Genomic DNA, 18,928 nt, shown 5'->3' on the forward strand with positions numbered 1-18,928 from the left:
ACATGTGTTTTTCAGCCCTATCAAATGTGTCAAAAAAAAAAATTCTTTCATTTATTAGACATTCTTGTTTGTAATGATTCTTCTGATGTAACTTCCATCGGTTTAGGTAGTTGATGCTCCATTCTTAATGACAAAAAATTCCTCTCCATTTTTCAAAGAAATTGAGAGTACAATTTTTCTTTTTTTTATGAATCTCATTATATATATTTTTCATAGCGATATCTCATTTGTATCTATCTCTCATAAGTTAAATTCTTAATTTCTTTGTGAAACGAAGATGATACTCTCCCCTTGATTAACTTAACATTTATTTTGTATATTTCTTTTATATCATATTATTGAATCCACTTCCATAATCTATAGAAGCCGATTCTCCCCTACAAAATTTTCTAATTCTCTCTGATAAAATTTTCTTAATTTTTCTTAATTGTTATATCTTTTTCGTCAAACATGAGAGAAGAAAAGGAGAGATAAAATTATAAAATAAAATAAAACAGAGAGACTGAATTTGATGGTAAAGATGTTACAATTATAAAAGAGAGAATTACGGTTAAAAAGAACAAAAAAGAAGAAATAATTACCTACAATATATTAATAGATGTAACGATTAAAAATAGAGAAATGATATTTATAATCATTTTATGACAACTTTATCTCTGATAATTACATTATATTTTTTGGAAATGATATCTGTACAATTATTTTTGATAATTTTTATGACAAATTTCTTTCTAATACTCATATTATGTTTTACTTTCTATCTCTATTGATTTGATTTTTATGTCAATACCTCATTTTCTTTATACATTTATAGTTGTCCCAAAAATTGTCATACAAAAAGTTGTTCAAATAACACAACTCTATATTTTTACTTACTTTTTATGTTGTTTAACTTTTGTATCAATATTTTCTTTTCATTGTAAAATTATTATCATCATATAAGTTGTCGTACAAATGATTATTTCAAATAACACACCTCTTAAAAAAGGGTCTTGCTAACTATTGCCCTAAGGGCAATGGTTAAGGAAGCCAAAAGTATCATTTTTGCATTAGTTTCAACAACATTTTAACTTTTAAAAAATTAAATTTATCACTTTTCACCATTTTTCAATGTTATATTTCTATTTTTATCCCCTTATCCAATACTCCAAGGACAATGATTATCATTCTCCTTAAAAAAAATATGTTCATTGTTCCCATAATGCATGCTTCCATATCCCCTTCATCTTGTTGAAATTTAGATCCTTCCACATGGGTGGTGTCTACAATCTAGCTCCGTATTTCTTGGCATCAGATTGGACAATTTGTAGAACACCAACTTAGATATTTCCAAATACAATTTTTTTTATTTACCCATAATAAAAGGTAGATCAAGTTATTTATACCGTGTTCATATCAATTAAAATCATTCATTTATCTTATAATATATAACATAAATAGGAAAAGATAAATGAATGATTTTGATCGGTGTCATATAAACAACTCCATCCACCTTTTATTGATGGATAATGTGGTTTTCACGACGTTGAAAGTAAATAAATAAAAATATCTTTTGAGCCAAAAAGTTACCGCTTTTGAATTCATAAAACTTATCATTTTTGTGGTTAAAAATGCATGTTGAGATTAAAATTGTATCAATATTTAATTTAAAATTGAGGATAAAATATAATAATTTTGAAATAGGAGGACTAAAATACCGCTTTAGTAAAATAAAAAGACTATAAGTGTATTTAAATCTTAAAAATTTTCTTCTATCTATATTATCTTATTTTTCAGATATAAGTTTTGCATATAGAGAATGCATAGATGCTCATTAATATATATTAGGATACAGTGTAGTGAATGATATTTGTTTTTTTTTAATTAGTTTAATTGTTGAGTTCGAGGTTTGAACTCCGACCCTTATATATATTATGTAATGTCTCCGTCAACTGAGCTAAATACACATTGGCATATTTGATTTTATTTTCTCATCATGATTTTCCAATTTACTACTCTCTCTGTCCCTATATGTAAACACCTTTTTATCAGAGACAAATAATGCTAACATACAGGAACGGATGAAGTATAAACTTATGAACTTTTTTGTATAAACAAATAAATACCGTAACCGTGACATTTTCTCAGTCGATAAAAAGATTGTATAATATACGTAGGGGTTAAGGTTCAAATCTAATACTTCCTTGTTCTCTTAAGAGATGAATTATTAACTGCTAGGTTAGTTGAAAATAAAAATACCGAACATGCTACTTGTGTCTTCTTAATTTATGATCTTGCTAGCTATATCCCCCACCCCACTACACTTGCTATTTTCCACTAGATATTGAGTTTGTAGAGAGAACTCGGTCATATTGTCAAGATTTATAGCAGTGCAGAATTTAGAGACCACTCCATAAAATCTAACTTTAGACTAAAAAAGACATTAGTTAACTTGGTTTCCATTCTACAATTTAAAGGAATCATAGCATTTCAAGAAATCAATTTCTTCCATCACAGATGGATCCACCATCTTTTCTGTTCTATACATTCATAAACACGTTCCCCCACTTTTAGTTATTCTTCCATACTAATATTTTTTCTATGCAATATTCATTTCACAAATATTAATCTGTTTTTCCGTCCCTTTGAATTAAAACTTACATCAACAAAACATTGATCACTCCTATAGAGACTTCCCTCATCTTCTAGGTAACTCTCACACTAGCTCTCTCCCTCTCAGCCATTTGTTTTTCATAACTATTTTTTAAAAATTATTTTTCAGAACAAAATTAAAATAAGACATGTTTGGTAATATTAATTTAAAACAGTTTTAGAGTTATAAAACAGAAAAACAATTTTGATAATTTTTGGAGATTATAAAACAAGAAAATGCCACAAAAATAGTATTCACTCAATGAAATTTGAGACTTTATTTAATATTCATGCTGTTCTTGTTTAACTATTTAAACAATCCTTTATATGTTAAGTTTATAAACAATGATGCGTGTTCCTTGTGTTTTCTTATGGAGTCAGTCAAATTGACCGTGTCAGAGTTGTGATCTTGGCCTAAATATGATGCTGATGAAAGTGATTTTATTAGACTTGCAAGGACTGTCACAAATGTTGGATTACATGCATCTACATACATGGCAATTGTGACATCCCCTAAAGGCTAGGACTCAATATTTATGTGAATCTCAGTGGGAGAAAAGCAGACATAAACAGAAATTTAGATGAGCAATTTCAAGGGCACCTAAACCAGAAATTTAGAACAACCTCAAGCTTTTCCCCAAGTACTACCAAGTACTAATAAGTAGTGTTTGACACATAAACAGAACAGTTTCTATTGTGTTGAGTCATAAATTGAGAACGAGTATTAGAAAAAAGCATTCACTAAAAAGCTTGCCACAGTATGTTAATGACAAACATGACATGTCCTAGAAAGAAATGTCACATACATAAAAAACTTTAGAAAACACAGAAGCACAAGTGTAAATAAACTGATGTTGTATGCTGTCATAATATTTTTCAGAAACAGGTAAGCATAAAAAATCCTAACATAAAAGTAAGGAAAATAATTCATTCTACTAATTTTCTCAACATCACTCTTAAACAACTATATCCTTATTCTTTCCTACCAATATCACCATCCAAAATTGCATGCCTAGTTAAAACAATCTCTTTAACAAGATTTCTGTAATTGAAAGGCCGAACAGCTGCTCGCAGAAATAGATCTGGAGGAAGTTTGCTCTTCTTAATCTTTTTTCTCCACGGACCGACCCCAACATACTTCCACTCTTCTGGACTAACCTTTGCTCGCTTTCCTCTTAAAACAGTTTCGTCTCCGTCTACTGAACGCGTTGTTTCTTCCCCTGCATCCGCTGTCATCATTTGCTTCTTATATAGCTCTGTAGAGAGTTTGACACTCTTCCTTGCCATATTTTCTATTGCTTCTGCACTGTTTGTTGCTTTCCGAAACTCCTTCCAGCCCTTCACATCTTCTTCCATGGCATGGAATTTACCATCTTTGCTTTCTTCCATGTCCGTAACTAGATCTTGGTCTGCATTGATATCAAAATTATCAATCTCCTCATCCTCCTCCTCCATCTCTTGATCATCATCATCATCATCAAATTCACCACCATCATCAAATTCAGCATCTCCGTCACTACCTTCATCCTCAATCCAATCTATAATCTCAGTATCATTATCACCAACAATATCATCATCTTCTTCATCAGGAGCATCACAACCAAGCTCCATCTCTTCCAACTTAGCCTTCCACTCTTTAGTATATGGATGTAAAATTTGCACCGGATGATGGCCCAATAGAAATTCCAAACATTTGGACTTTTTTTCATCACTCAATTTCTGATATGCATTAACCACATCATCAACAAAAGCCTTTTGATTCACCTTCACAAGCTTACACAATCCACCATAATAAGTACACGTCTCAACACTGCCATCATCATTTTCTAACTGACAAAGGTAATCTTGTTCCGTGCGAGGATCAAGAAACGGAATTATTGCATTAAAAAAATTATCCTGTGGCTCAAACCTACACTGGAACACCGGCCGCTTGACATACACGATATCAGGTCTCATCCACGCTGCACATTGTGCTACCAACGACCTAGCCTTGTTCCCAAGTCTACCCATCAAAGTCCACTTATCTAATCTCTGTTTACCAGCTTCAAGTACCACTTCACTAACTAATGTCCATTGCTGCCAAGGAAGTTCGGAAACTCTCCACTTAGGATGCCTAATGAAAACCCAAAAATACCTTAACTTAGTTTGATCCAACTGCTTCACTTTTTTCCCAAAATCAGCAGCCATTTCAGATTTCTCAATCTCCTCCCACTCTTCATGATCCTTCACTTCATTAATTATCGTCACACACTCATCCGTAATCCCACCACTAACCGGCTCACCAACAACAATTCCACGCCAAGAATACGGCCCATATTCACCATACTTATACCAATCATACGGATGCCTCAAATTTGGATCATCCTTCTCCATAAACCTCACCATTCGATCATATCCAAGACCAATCTGCTGTAACAAATCCTCCGAAAAATTATCGGGATAATTCCCACGTCCCCTAGGGTTTTTCAACCTATAAAACAAACTCTCAGCAAGCTTCTTACTTTTCACCCTCGCATTACGCTTCATCCGTCTCCGAAAATCAGCATTACCTTCCAATCTACCACCAGAAGACGACGCACCACCGGTCTTCTTACTACGACCCGCATAACACCCAACATCTCTTCTACTAAACACATCACAATTCTTACTAAAAATCCCAAATTCACTCTCCGGTTTCGCGTTTTGGGCCAACGAAACAACTTCAAATCTTTTGTAGGGTTGAAATTTTATTAGGGTTTGGGATTTATTGAAAGGTTTAAAAAAGGAAAATTTATTGTAAGGTGAAAATGGGTTTAAGGTTCTAGGCAAGAATTCAGTTGTAAAAGGCGTTGAATCCATTTCAACAAAAAGTATTCAGCAGCAACCTTCAAATAAAACATTAAAAATTCAGTTTTTATAGAATTGAAGTAACATGAATCATTATATTAATTATGAAACGGAAAAATTATTGCAAAATTGAACCAGTAAACGAAAAATTGAAAAGAGAAAAACCTTAGGGTGAAGTTTCTTACTGTTTCCGGCGGCGTTTCCAGGCAGTTGAGTTGAGTTCAGTGCGATGGGAACTTGTTTCTGAAACTACGAGGGAAAAGTGGTAGCGGCATCATTTTGTTTTTCGTGTGTTCGATGGAAATGGAACTGGTAAGTTTTATCTATACCTATGTTTAATGTTTATTATAAGATTTTATTTATAAACATAATATTTTGAAAATAAACTTGTGTCGTCGAATTTAAAAGTTAGTCGAAAAATAAAAACTTATGTCGTTGAATTTAAAAGTTAGTCGAGTTAACGATTTAATAACTTTAGCTTTTCTTTAAACGAATGATTGTGGTGAGAAAAAACTTTATTCATATATTATAGATTCGTTAATTATTTTAAAGAGTGTTGAGTATGATTAATTTTTTTTCCATTGTTCCATTAGGGATTTGTATATAGCCTATTAGGTTTAAATATATATCTTTTGTCTCTTGAGATAGTTGTTTAATTGAGGGGTTCATTTTGGTTCCGCATAAAAGTAGTGTCATATTGTCCTTTAATCTCATTAAGTTTTCTTAGTATAATCCTTTTCATCCATTTTGTTTGTCAAATCAATATTTATGGACATAAGGCACTAAGGAGATTCGAAGACAAAAATAGTATTATGATTTAGCATTTTTCTTAAAAATGATTAACTAAAAGAAAATATTTTTTATTTCTTTCTCTCCTTCCTCACCTTCATCATCAAATACATTCAAACCCCAGAAAAAGATATCTAAAAAATTAATTCATTGTAAAACTCAAAAAACATCAATGACCAATAGAATTAGATAATCGAAACAATACTAGCTTCAATTATAGTCATTACTTAACTTCATACCAAACAATCTAATCCACAATAACATAAAAAGTACGCACATTTCGTTTGGGAGATCTAATATGATAGAAAATGAAGTAACCTAAATACACATCGCATAAGGTAATGTAGCAATGATACTTAAAGTAGAAGACATATATAAAAGTACCCATGTGAGTTTCTTCCAGCTCAACACTCAATCATTAAACCACATTGATATTTTCTTAACGAATTAAAGCTTGCTAAGTGAATTGCTCAATCCTGAAAATTTCCAAAGTTTATGACTTGCTCGCTCTCAACTAACTCCTAGTTCATTGAGCCAATTTGCCTTGTGTTCACTTTCAATCTCTATGAATTCCTTGCTCCCAACTCGTGGGATCACTAAGCGAATCTCTGTTCGCATCACTTCTTTGTTCTTTTAAGCTCCAACATCTCTCGAGTTTTAATTCCTATCAAAATATGGTGAATAGGTCATAATATTGATTCATATACAAGAAACGTAACTACTAGACCACTAGATATTTACGATAAATTGATGAATTTCTATTGAATTGCTTACAAAACAAGTTAATAAATGCCCTAATTAAATAGTTGGAAACAACATGACCAAAAAATAAAGGTGAAAACAAGTAAAAATTTGAGAGGCCCAAAACTTCAAAATGTGGCTTTTTATTTTTATTTTTTTAAGTTGTAACAAACGGATTCTACTTCAAGTATGTTCTCTACTGCCTAACTTAAAAATGAGACGATGATAATTTTGAAATTAATTGAAACTTTGTCAAGTCGATTCCCTAGACAACTAACTTCACATTGATATTTGTTAAAATTAATTAATTTAAATTGTGAAGTCGTTCGATTGAATAAATGATTTAACATGATCTATTTAACTCGTTAAAAATATCAATCGATTTGAGAAAGACACAATTTTAAAATTAAAATTAAAATCAAAGGTATCTTCCATGCAGAATTGCAAAAACTAATCTAACTTAAATTCATTTAAAGGATTAACCACTTGACCTCTCTAAACAAATATTTTTTCATACTCACTTATCTCTAAGATCAAACCAAAAATGAATTCAAATGATTAAAAATCTCAGGTTTCTATGACTTGTGCTGCACCATAATTGGTGGAAAGATATCATTCTAATTAATCATTAAGTGGTTTGGTTGATTAACACACTTACATCAAATAGTTTTACTTTTCTCACCGCTTAAACAAGTATTTAAGAAAATCAATCTCTTCATATATACATACAATGCCTCTACCTCTATAATTAAACAAATATCATCACTATTTGCACCGCCCACTATCTTGAATAACTGTGCAAATGCTTAAACGTGTTCTTCTCTCAGCTTGCCATGTTTTACTCTCTCATTTAACCTCTAAGTATATATATTAGCCTCAAATTCCCATTTAAAACCATATAAATACTCCGTTTTCTTTGATTCTCCCAAATCACTACAATCTTTTTTTACTTCAATGTCAAATGAAAACTATTATCTGACTCTCAACAAATGTTGTTTTTCTTCTTCCTCTTCTTTAGGGCATACAGAAAGAAAAGTGGAAAGGCAAGTTGATAGGATCAGTAGATTACCAAATGAGGTAATTGCTTATATCCTTTCATTCCTACCAACCAAAGATGCTATCACAACAAGTGTTTTATCCCATAGGTGGATTTCACTTTGGACTTTTGCTGATGCTCTTCATTTCCCAAATCATTGTCCTTCCTTTCTAACAAAAGAGAACTTTGTTGATATTATGAACAGTGTCCTATCTCAAAGGGAATCAAAATGCATCAAAAGACTTTCCTTCTCTATCCTCAACAACTGTTATATCCCTCACTTGGTTAGTTCAATAGTTTCCATGGCAACTACTCAAAAAGTTTACGAGATAGACCTCTCTTTATATCGTTTAAAAGTTTATTTGCCTCACCAGCTTTATACATGCAAAACACTCACTGTTTTGAGGTTGGTTGGGACATTTCATCTCAATGTTCCTTCTCATCTTCATCTTCCTTTGTTGAAGATTTTGCATCTCAATCTTTTGTGCTTTGTTGATGATCACGATGATGATGCTCTTATGAGGTTTTTATCTAGTTGTCCTGCTCTTGAACAACTTTTCTACGAGGAAGTGAAGTTCAAACGTACTTCTTTGTTTGGAATATGTGTGCCTTCGTTGAAGAGGTTATTTGTTAGGAGTTTTGATGAAAGACTTCATATTAAAACTCCTCTTCTTGAGTGCCTTGTGATGAAAGAAACTAAGGCGATTAACTATGTGGTTGAGAATTTGGACAATTTGAAAGAAGCACATATTGGTATCCATTTTGATTATGAAAATAAAAAAGTAAAAGAAAATATAGCAAATATTTTCAATGGGGTTCGTAAAACCAGATTTCTTTGCTTAGATTTGTATACCACAGAGGTATGATTCTTTGCTAAACTTACCTTCTCTTATCACGTGCACACTGAATTCATATGTTTTCTACGTTTTTTTCCCTTCCACTTTTGTAAACAGTTGGTTAGAAAAGTATATTATATATAAGGACTAAAAGTTCTATTTACCCCATGTTTTTAGTATAGGAATTGTATGTTATTTCTCATAATTCTTTGTTATTTTTATCCACTTGCAGGTGCTTACTTATGCTTGTCTAGAATTTCCAACATTTGATCATTTGGGTCATCTACAATTATATTTAAAAATCCTTGATTCATATTTTCTAGTTGAGTTGTTGCTAGAAAAATGCCCCAATCTAGAATTTCTAGAGATTATCAAGGTTAGTTAACTCTTGAGATTTAGCTAATTATTTCTTGAATTTTTATTTTTACTTTGTTTCATTGGATACAATTATAGTTGTGTTGTGACCTCACTTGACAGGTTGATGAACTATGTGATAATGAAATTGAATGGAGACAACCAACAATAGTTCCTAGCTGTCTTTCATCACACCTTACTACTTTTATATTCAGAGATTATGAAGGCACGGATGAAGAGTTTGAACTTATAAGTTACATTTTAAATAGTGGAAAAGTGCTTAAGAGAACCACAATTTATTTTGAGAGTAGCTGCTGGAATCCAAGCGAGACAAGTGATGCTGTGTTGGAATTATCTTCCTTGCCAAGAGCCTCAAAAGATAACAGGACTAACTATGTGCTTCAAAGTCGTTCTTGATGGTATGGATTATAAATAGAGCTTTTGTATTCTTTTTTGTAGGTTGCAGCATGTTTTCATGCAAGTTATCATGTAATTTTAGTCCCTTGAAGAAGAAGCAACCTTGTATCCTTATTCTGAATATAAATGATGTTTTATAAATGATGAATATGATTGGCATCTGATGATGTACCATCCAGTGGTTGTTGATTTGGTTTCAAGTCACTTTCAGAAAGCATGGCTATAATTCCCGATTTGAGCGAATTTGCTAGAGTCCGCATGAGTTCGACTGACTTTGCTTAGAAATGAGTTTATATGAGATTCAACTTGATTTTTCCTCCTAGAACATAAACTTGACAACCCGTGGTTCTATAAAGCACTAACACAGACACGACACAAACACGCTATGTTGACACCACAAATTAAATGTAACCACAAGTGTCTTGGCATCCAAGAATATTGCTTGGGAAGCTAACTGGTTTTGATATTTTCCATCACTTTCTTCCGCTGGATAGCATAAGTTACTCAAAGCATGTATGGTTTACAACATGCCAATTCTGTGATTGTCCTGATCATGCTAGTCCTTGGAAGTTTGTTTCTCAAGTTTCAACTACTTTTTAGTCTTCTCTTGTTGAGTGTTAGTTATAGTTCTCAAATTAGATTCTGGGAGAGTATTCAGGAACTTTTCTCTTTTTCATGGCTTTTCCTATACTTCTTTTACAGTCAACTTTACACCATTTCTGTCTAGTTCCTTTCAAATTTTGACCTTTTCAATAACCTTCATAATCATGAAAGGTTGGTGAGTTTAAGTCTCTTATGCTTTTACTTCATCTTTCTTCAAATCCTGGAAAAGAAATTTGGTCATTTGACACCTTGGGTTTCTTCTTTTCTAAGTCTTATTTTCCATAGTGTGCCTAAAATATTCTTTTGGACAAACCCAGATGGACATATTATGCTCTATATAAGTTAAAAACGTTTTGTTTGGACTGATGTGGTTTACAGGATTAACAAAATTGACAGGTTACAGGAACAAAAATATCTTTTTTGAATTGGTCTAGGTACTTTGGAGAAAGCTGTTTGGAGTTTTGGAGATTGTTGGGTCTGTCTTTTGGACCTGTATAAGTTTCTCTTAATTGGCTCAAGAAGCTTTGCCTTGTATATAGTGTTGTTAAATAGCGGCTATAGTGGCACTATAGCACTATTGCATAATGGAATTTGAACAAATTGCTATTGTTTTTTGCTTGTGGTTTCTTTTGTAGTGTTTCTTTATCATACAGGCAGAGATACTGGCATGCTTTATAATATACAATTAAATTGAATTATACAGAAGTTAAATGATAGACTATACCTAATCAGCTCTTGCGATCTGATGTCAAGAATCAATAGCATTGATTGCCTGCAGAGTCCATACACATATAAGGAAGTGAGATATTTACGCTTGCATCGTCCTAAACTTGTGTCAACTGTTGAATTCCCCATTGCAGCTGCAGGGACCATCAATTCAGAAACCAAGAACATGAGTTTTATAACCTGATTGCATCAACCGTGTGGTATGAGCTTATCACAAACCAAGATTCTATAACTTGCATGTGGACCCTCAGCCGTGTCTCGCAATGTGGCTTGCCAGCCGATAGCCTTGGCAATCTCCAGAAGCTCATCCATGATAGAAAGAGAATCTCGGATGTATACATGTCCACCAGGTCTAAGTATCCGATCCATCTCAAGCATGATTGATGAGACATTGCATCTAATAAGCGAGAAATGCAACAAATAGTTAGGAATCGCTGCAGAAGCACTCCCTACATACAACATAAAATACAGTAAACCTATCCAGGTTTCTTATTTTTACAAAGCTCGTAATATATGCTGTAAATAAGCAATGAAAAATGAACATTGCCAATATAATTTATTTCAAGATGGACAAATATTGAGATATAGATTCAGTAGATCACCAAGTGTAACAGATTGGACGTCCAAACCGTTTCATTTTGCTTGAGAGAAATGAAATATATACTGAATCAAGCTTCCTAAGGAGAGAATATAAAAACTTTGACTTTGTCAATCCACATATAACGACAGCCTGACATATTTACAAAACAATCTATCAACACAAGGAGTACCTTTTCTTCTCAACAGAAAGCAGATATGAAGCATGCAGAAGATCATAGGTTCTTGGATAAGTGTCAAATGATTCACACCTAAATTAGATATCATAGATAGAAATATTACCACATGCTGAGAAGTTCGCAATATTGGTACGACAACTTATTTAGTATATTTTTAATATAATCTTAAATAAGAGCAACAAAGTACCAATCATGCATAACTCCGATAAGCCCACGGTCATATATCACAGGCAAGGTGTTTGGGCCACTAACAGGAACAACATTCATAACCCAGCTGTCAAGATTCTGGTCAATCAACGCAGCTGCAAATCTGCAGAAAGCTAAAAAAGTTGTTGAATATACTAATAAGAAAATCCTACCATATTTTAGTATCTTGCACAAGAAAGAAAATATGATAAAACAATACCCGCCAAAACCAGCTCTCATGTCTATAACATTTCTTAATCTCATCGTCTTCCAACGGTAAGCACGTACATAACTTGCTATTACCTCATTCCAATATTTTGATTCTGCCTTAAAAAGCTCTTTTCTGGATAGGAGAGCATCAAGTTTTATGCTTTGGAGCCTATCAGGTGAAGTTTGCAAACGTGCAGGCCATTTGGTAAGATTTACTCCATATCCATTCTCAGGCAATTGAGAGATGCATGCTTTTAAATTAACATACCTAAATTGACAAAGAAAATAATTGAACACTCAATCAAAGGCCTGTAAAATGTAATAAAACACAAGCATGAAAATCTATTATAAAGTTTTACTCAAATTGTTTAATTACTAAAAATGATAGACTTGGCTGGTTTTTCCCGTGGCTGAATAGGGTCAAGGCTGTTTCTAGATATAAAATTCTATGGGACTGCAGGTAGAAACCCTATACTAATGTGTGTAATCAGGTTAGATCACATTCTACTTCCACAGTCATAAATACCCATCATTCAGTTTCCAATTTATTTTTCTCTTCATCTTATTTGTTTCTATTTTTTTTCCATAAAGGTCAGATGAAGAAAAAATTAACTTGTCCACAATTTTAGTGTACGCTTCAGTAAACCTAAAAGGCAGAATATATATATATATATATATATATATATATATATATATATATATATATATATATATAATAAATTTATATGAACTTCCAAAAACTGCATAGCCAATTTTATAGTCATAGTTTAGCTTTAAAAAATCATCGCTTCAACCTTCAGCAAAGTTATCTGGATGAAAATGGAATTTCACTTTCTTCCTTTGATGAGCTGTTGATCATATAAAGGTTTCTGTTAATTATTGATCGCGGGCTTCTTCATAGATCATAGTTTTTTCATTTTCATAATTTATCACAAATTTATAGCTTCAATGAAATGGAGTTTCACTCTCTTTTCCTTGGATGAACAAAAAATATAGTAGTCTAGCATTTAATATCAATGAAGGAACTATTTAATTCTACACCTCCCGGTTGTTTCAACCTATATATATGTAAAATGCACCTATTTTTTACTCCTTGATTCTATTCTCGAAACCTCTATCACACAAGACAATGATGGTAAATTTACATATTGTTTGCGTAAAATTTATCGGGAAGGCAAGAACACTATACCAGATATTGTCTGGGTCCTCAGTTATGTCACAGAGTGGAGGCTTAGTTTCTGCCTCACGGTTTAGATAGCAGCTATTGTCGAAGGGTTTCTGCCATATTGCAACATACCCATCTTTTTTCAAAAACTTCCAGCATAGACGAGTAGTAAGATTAATCATCTCTGATGATAATAAAACCCAATGTTATACTCACAATGGAGGCTGCAATATTAGGAATACAGATTAAGACAACCCTAATAAATTACTAAACATTCAAGTACAGTGGTACTTTTTTTTTCCGTTTCAATAGTACTGTTGTACACATAGCAGAAGTAACAGTCAATTGCGAAAATTGGAGCAGTTGAGCAGGTATTTAATATCATGGCATATAGTTAAAACTCTAGCTTTGGATACTGAATAAATCATTGAGAGAGGGGTCTAAGTCAAAGGGTTGACCATTTAAAGATTACATTTTAGTTCTGCCTATCGATGCGACACATGACGGAAACATGGTAACAATTAGTGAACAAATTGTGGAATATGTCATATCAGAAAATGTTAACATTAAAATAAGTGTACAAAACTAAGCAATCCATAAATGCCACAGTCTATAGCTGAAAAGCTTCAATAATTAAATCTAGATGGAAACCAATTTGAGTCATACCTTCCCATTGTTCTTCTAAATTTTGCTCATGTTTATAAACTGGTTGGGCAGCCCAGACAAAGTACCCTCCTGCCCTTAGCATCCTATTAGCTTCAAGCAGCAAAATACCATCTGCATCACAAGTTCAAACAAGGTGTTGGATGAAACTCAAAGCGAGCAACTGAAACAAAGACGTGAAGGGAACATGAAAATAGCTCTCTTTTATTTTTACAAGCAATTCTGAAACAAGCCCTGCTCACAACAAATTTGTCTTTCCTACTGGCAATCCAATAATGATATCAGGTAATGATTGATTAGGGATCTGCGTGTATAGTTATATTAGTTTTTTCCAAGAAGAAGAATCTCATGGCAATGAAATTGGGATAAAAAAAAAAAAAAAAGAGGTTGATAGAGACCAAAGGATCTTTATTATTATGATCTGTATTAATTTTCCAGAGTAAAAAAGTGCATATGCCATTCATACCATAAAAACTAGCTAAAACAAGAGTGGATAAAAATTGAAATGCAAATAATGACATTTACATAAAACCGTGACTAGGTAAAAACTTGCATTTAGAACATGCAATTCTACGGTCAGTTAGCTTTTTAGGAACAATGCACACGATACAAGAGAACTCATACCATCTCGAGTCCAATTAATTCTGCAGCGTGAACAATGTATCAAATCAAAAGCTTGACTTGGATATAATAAACGTCTAGTTGCAAATGCTGCCACCATCGCTGGGACACCACGCTCAAGAGCAAATTGGATCTGATTCTCATGAATATCCTTTGGGGCAACGGACATCGTGATGACATTTCTTGACAATAAGTATGCGCCAAAACTAGCTACACCACAGCCAACATCAAGAGCAACTCTTATATTTTGACCAAATGTGATGTCAGGAACCATCTAAAACATCTGGATGATAAACATCAGAATTATCGAAGATGCACATATACCGCCTTAAAATGAGAAACCAAAGTACATAATGACCTTAGAAATATGGTCCAAGTATTGATCTGCTCCGTGTATAAATTGGGTGCCACCTCCTGGAAACTTGAACTTATTCTTGTCTCTTCTAATCCAATTTTGACCCCCTTTATCTTCCACAAGACGAGTGTGGGGAACATTACTGTACCACACCTACAAGAAAAAAGCATAATATTGCATTAAAAAACCAAGTTACAGCCACCTACACCCCAGATAAAAAGAAATTTGAGTGGCAATTGATAAAATTATAATCTGCTCCACTTGGAAAAACTTAAATTACACCCTCCAACAAGATATTCTTTTTAGATTTATGATTTTAAAGATCATTGATATATAGTTTTGGATCCTCATTATTGATTATAAGACAATAAAAGACAAACAAATATTAAGTACAAAGTTCCAAAACCGATAAATGAATATTAAAACTTCATTTTGTCTTCTAAAATCATAAACTCAATACAACAATAAAATATCCAAAATTAAGTGACAGTGATACTGAAAATTGTGGAGAAAGAAAAATATGGACAGAAGACTTATTTATGGTTGTTCGCCATTATTAAAAGGTTCGTTCAAGTGGAAACAAGATAAAATGCAATATATACTTATCTCAGGGAAAGGGGGTGAATGTTTTAAAATAAGATGAGAGCAAAGTGCAATCTAAGCTTATCACAAAAGAGGAGAGCTTGTTAGGTGTAATTGTATTGCTTTGATCCCCAAAACTTCAACCTATGCAAATTGACCCGAAATAGCAAGTGACAATTTTGGCCAATTGAACTCATTAGGAAGTTGACAACCACAGGGACCAACAAGTTTTACTTATAATAAACTTGGAAAATGCTAGGAAAAAATTAACTAACACTTTATATATGGGTATAATTAATTATTTATATTGAAACGATATAAGTTGTTAGTGCAAACCTGTTTTACACTGATATCTAATGAAAATGCGTTGCTTTGTCATATCACCCCACTTTTGTAAGTGCAACTTAAAATGACTTAGAAAACAAGAAGATCCTCGTTGGAATAATGGTTTACACTCATGTATCTCGATTAAACTCTAATTATATTACATCATTATATAAGAGCATAATAAAGCATTTGGTTATATTATTTACTGAACTCCTAAAAATTTCTGGTGTTACAAATAGAGAAGGCTCTGTTTGCCAAGACACAATTTGAGCTTATAGCTTATAAGCTCATATAACTAAGAAAGACTCGTTCGGTAAGTCATTTTCTCACGAGCTTATGTCAATTCATATTAAGTTAGTCCTCTGATAAGTTAGTTCAACCGCTAATTATTTTGTCATATGAACTGGTGGAAAGAGCTTATGTAGTGGTTATATAGTGGTTAAACGAGCTTATGATAGAGTTTATTTTGTCATAAGTTAGCAGTTATATAGCGGTTAAACGAGCAAATTAACTGGTTAAACAAGCTTATTGTTTAACCGCTAATATAGCTGTTGAACTAACGAGTTTATTATTTAACCACTAATTTAACCTTTTAAACGAACTAATTATACAGCGGTTATTTTGTCAATTCATATTAAGTTAGTTCTTTGATAACTCATTTTTTGACAAGCTTATGTTAATTCGTATCAAGTGGATAACTGAGCTTAGTTGCTAAGCTAGTTCAACCGCTAATTTTATCAAACACTAAATTCAATCAGCAATCTCTATCAATTACCCACTATAAGTTAACTTATCAGATATCGCTATTTTTTACCAAACAAATATCCGAAATGTACCTCGTCGCGGCTTCTAGGCCAAGGAATCGGCTCCCGGTAACCTTTAGGCGCCGGAACCAAACAATTAAACCGTTTCTCCTCAACTGGACAATGCCTCTCAAATCTCTCCCCTCTCTCCACTGATTCCAGCTTCCTAATCTCATCAACATTATCCAAACACGGTATATACTCACTCATACTTCCCTTACACAATTCAAATTTCTTCACTTTCAATTTCACTTCATCATTTGAATTATCCTTAACATCACTTTGTGCTTCATCCACAAAATCCGGATCAAATTCACCAACCTCAAACTCATCAGACATTGTTCCATCCTCATTCAGAACCCCTGATTTCTTAATTTTCACGGTTTCTGGTGTTTGGTTAGGGTTGATTATGGCGGAGATGTTGAAGAATTTGTTGAAATTGGGGGAAATGGAGATTTGATCGGTTGTTGTTGTGGTGGTGAAGAAAATGAGTTGTTGTTGAGAGCGATTGGACCAGTGTTTACCGAGGTAGAAGAAAGTGACGGCGACGGTGAAGAGCGCGGCGGTTTTGATGAATGGATCGGCGGAGGTGGATGGTTTCATGGTGGGGGTATGGGATCAAAGAATGGGGGTGTAAATATGAATTGAATGAAGATGACATGAAATGAATGAGAGTGAACTGCGTAGCGGGAAGAGCGCTGAATTTGTCTGTTTAAGTTTGATGACAGTTAAACAAACTTTGAGTTGATAGTGAAGTTTACGTCATTTATTGAACCATAAATTGCACTTATAAACAAAAATGAGTAAATCCTCAAATTTATTAATTTGTTGCGCTATATCAATTTAATCTTTTCTTTTATGCAATGGAAAAATAAACAAAAACAAAGAAACATAAAAAGAAACTAAGTTCGCGGACGAGCAACGCTTATAACATTAAGCATTAACATGAAATTGAGTTTCGGACGATGGTCTTTGCAAATCAATTGACACATTTATTTATGAAGGTAAATAATGTAAACTGAAGTGACCCCTCACCCAATTTTTTTTTATAATAAAAAATTGCAATTTTGGTCACTTCAATTTTTTAATCATGATTTTAGTTTGTAGTTTTGACAATATATGAATATAATATGATGAATATGATGGACATGTTCACCGAAAGAAATATCACTTTGATGCAATCGATTTTATAATTAGATTATTATAAAAAGATTGATTAGATGCCCTTAGCGGTAACTTATCAGATATTGGTATTATGAGCTCAGCATGAAACTAGTAGTAATTGTTTGGATGGAGCTACGTTGTCAAAAACCATTTGTGTTCGTGAATTGTTTTCAATCGTTGCCTTGCAGTTCACTCGTCTTGAATTCGTGATATTTCCTTCAGACTTCAGTTCACCTTGAATTTCTACATGTCCATTTCCAAATGATGTGTTGCCACAATGTTTAGTTTTGTTTAATGGATTTGATGGGGAGCCTAGTATAGGAGTGATGGTAGAGATAATTTTTTCTTTAGGAAAATAAAATTAGATTAGGGGAGATACGACCTCATGCAAGATCAATCAAGATTTATATAAATTTATGTGGTCACAACTGATGTGAGCGGTGTAACACCCCGTTTTCCCAATATACAAATTTCTTAAACAATTATCAGAGTAAAAACCATAAACGGGATATCACATAGAAACGTAATCCAAAACAGTTAAATAATGATTTAACCTTCACAAATATCTTTAACATAGCAGCGGAAATTCATAAACATAAATCATAAACGTTTTCGGCACGCAGGCCCAATAAGTATCTCAAAAGAGTTTATCAAAACATAAGCAGTTCACGTAAAAGAATGAAGCATGTTATAGCATTAAACCCCATCCCGTTACGTATCAGAGCGACCTAGACGACACAGTGAAGGCAAGGCCAACTCACGAAGCAACTGCACACTAAGCACGATCACCTGCAAGTTACCCATACGAAGGGCAACATTTTCAAGCAGAAGGGGTGAGATTTCATAATAAAATAACATTAATCAATGTAATTGTGAATCATAAATTAACATCAATCATTCCATTATTAACTTTGCATAAATGCTAAACAGTTATCACGTAATCACATATCCAATCATTATAAACAACATAACATAATCAAATAACACTTATCACATAATCACATATCCATTCATTATCAACAAGGCATCTTAATCATGACAATGTGACAATGCTCCTAGACTCCTTATATGCATGTGGTACCAATCGTCATCATAAGTATTAATATACTTTAATCGT

At 33.0% G+C, this 18,928-nt stretch overlaps 3 protein-coding genes across 6 annotated transcripts; 1 reads left to right on the top strand and 2 right to left on the bottom strand.

Annotated features, from left to right (window-relative positions):
* Positions 1–3,467: 3,467 nt before the first annotated feature.
* Positions 3,468–5,799, bottom strand: LOC11442963 (uncharacterized). Of its 2 annotated transcripts, none has more exons than XM_024784579.2 (2): positions 5,643–5,799; positions 3,468–5,495 (listed from the first exon to the last, which is right to left on the bottom strand). In XM_024784579.2, exon 2 carries the CDS (start codon positions 5,467–5,469, stop codon positions 3,604–3,606), a length of 1,866 nt encoding a protein of 621 aa, XP_024640347.1. In that variant the 5' UTR covers positions 5,470–5,495; positions 5,643–5,799; the 3' UTR covers positions 3,468–3,603. The 2 variants fall into 2 exon arrangements, with proteins under 2 accessions (XP_024640347.1, XP_003616470.1); XM_003616422.4 differs by having other exon boundaries at positions 5,623–5,779.
* A 1,959-nt stretch (positions 5,800–7,758) lies between these two features.
* Positions 7,759–9,977, top strand: LOC11413726 (F-box/FBD/LRR-repeat protein At4g26340). Its single transcript, XM_024784977.2, has 3 exons — positions 7,759–8,883; positions 9,092–9,235; positions 9,337–9,977. Exons 1-3 carry the CDS (start codon positions 7,942–7,944, stop codon positions 9,628–9,630), a joined length of 1,380 nt encoding a protein of 459 aa, XP_024640745.2. The 5' UTR covers positions 7,759–7,941; the 3' UTR covers positions 9,631–9,977.
* An 838-nt stretch (positions 9,978–10,815) lies between these two features.
* Positions 10,816–17,405, bottom strand: LOC11418971 (probable methyltransferase PMT11). Of its 3 annotated transcripts, XM_024783427.2 has the most exons (10): positions 16,681–17,405; positions 14,939–15,088; positions 14,584–14,854; positions 13,963–14,073; positions 13,321–13,480; positions 12,142–12,399; positions 11,923–12,045; positions 11,730–11,807; positions 11,562–11,636; positions 11,215–11,356 (listed from the first exon to the last, which is right to left on the bottom strand). In XM_024783427.2, coding segments are annotated over exons 1-10 (1,797 nt in total). In that variant the 5' UTR covers positions 17,251–17,405; the 3' UTR covers positions 11,215–11,355. The 3 variants fall into 3 exon arrangements, with proteins under 3 accessions (XP_003616472.2, XP_024639195.1, XP_039690533.1); XM_003616424.4 differs by lacking the exon at positions 11,562–11,636 and having other exon boundaries at positions 10,816–11,356; positions 16,681–17,403; XM_039834599.1 differs by lacking the exons at positions 11,215–11,356; positions 11,730–11,807 and having other exon boundaries at positions 11,562–11,689.
* Between the last annotated feature and the right edge of the window lie 1,523 nt (positions 17,406–18,928).

This window comes from Medicago truncatula, chromosome 5, assembly GCF_003473485.1.
Source record: "Medicago truncatula cultivar Jemalong A17 chromosome 5, MtrunA17r5.0-ANR, whole genome shotgun sequence".
Lineage (NCBI taxonomy): Eukaryota > Viridiplantae > Streptophyta > Magnoliopsida > Fabales > Fabaceae > Medicago > Medicago truncatula.

What these genes read in the sequence shown, in the direction of transcription:
- LOC11442963 (XM_024784579.2), bottom strand. Translation starts at nt 5,469, where the DNA reads ATGGATTCAACGCCTTTTACAACTGAATTCTTGCCTAGAACCTTAAAC.
- LOC11418971 (XM_003616424.4), bottom strand. Translation starts at nt 17,250, where the DNA reads ATGAAACCATCCACCTCCGCCGATCCATTCATCAAAACCGCCGCGCTC. An exon ending in ATGAGAGCTGGTTTTGGCGG is followed by an intron (nt 12,046 to 12,141) that starts GTATTGTTTTAT and finishes AGCTTTCTGCAG; the next exon opens with ATTTGCAGCTGCGTTGATTG. An exon ending in ATCGGAGTTATGCATGATTG is followed by an intron (nt 11,808 to 11,922) that starts GTACTTTGTTGC and finishes TATCTAATTTAG; the next exon opens with GTGTGAATCATTTGACACTT.
- LOC11413726 (XM_024784977.2), top strand. Translation starts at nt 7,942, where the DNA reads ATGTCAAATGAAAACTATTATCTGACTCTCAACAAATGTTGTTTTTCT. An exon ending in TAGATTTGTATACCACAGAG is followed by an intron (nt 8,884 to 9,091) that starts GTATGATTCTTT and finishes ATCCACTTGCAG; the next exon opens with GTGCTTACTTATGCTTGTCT. An exon ending in AATTTCTAGAGATTATCAAG is followed by an intron (nt 9,236 to 9,336) that starts GTTAGTTAACTC and finishes CTCACTTGACAG; the next exon opens with GTTGATGAACTATGTGATAA.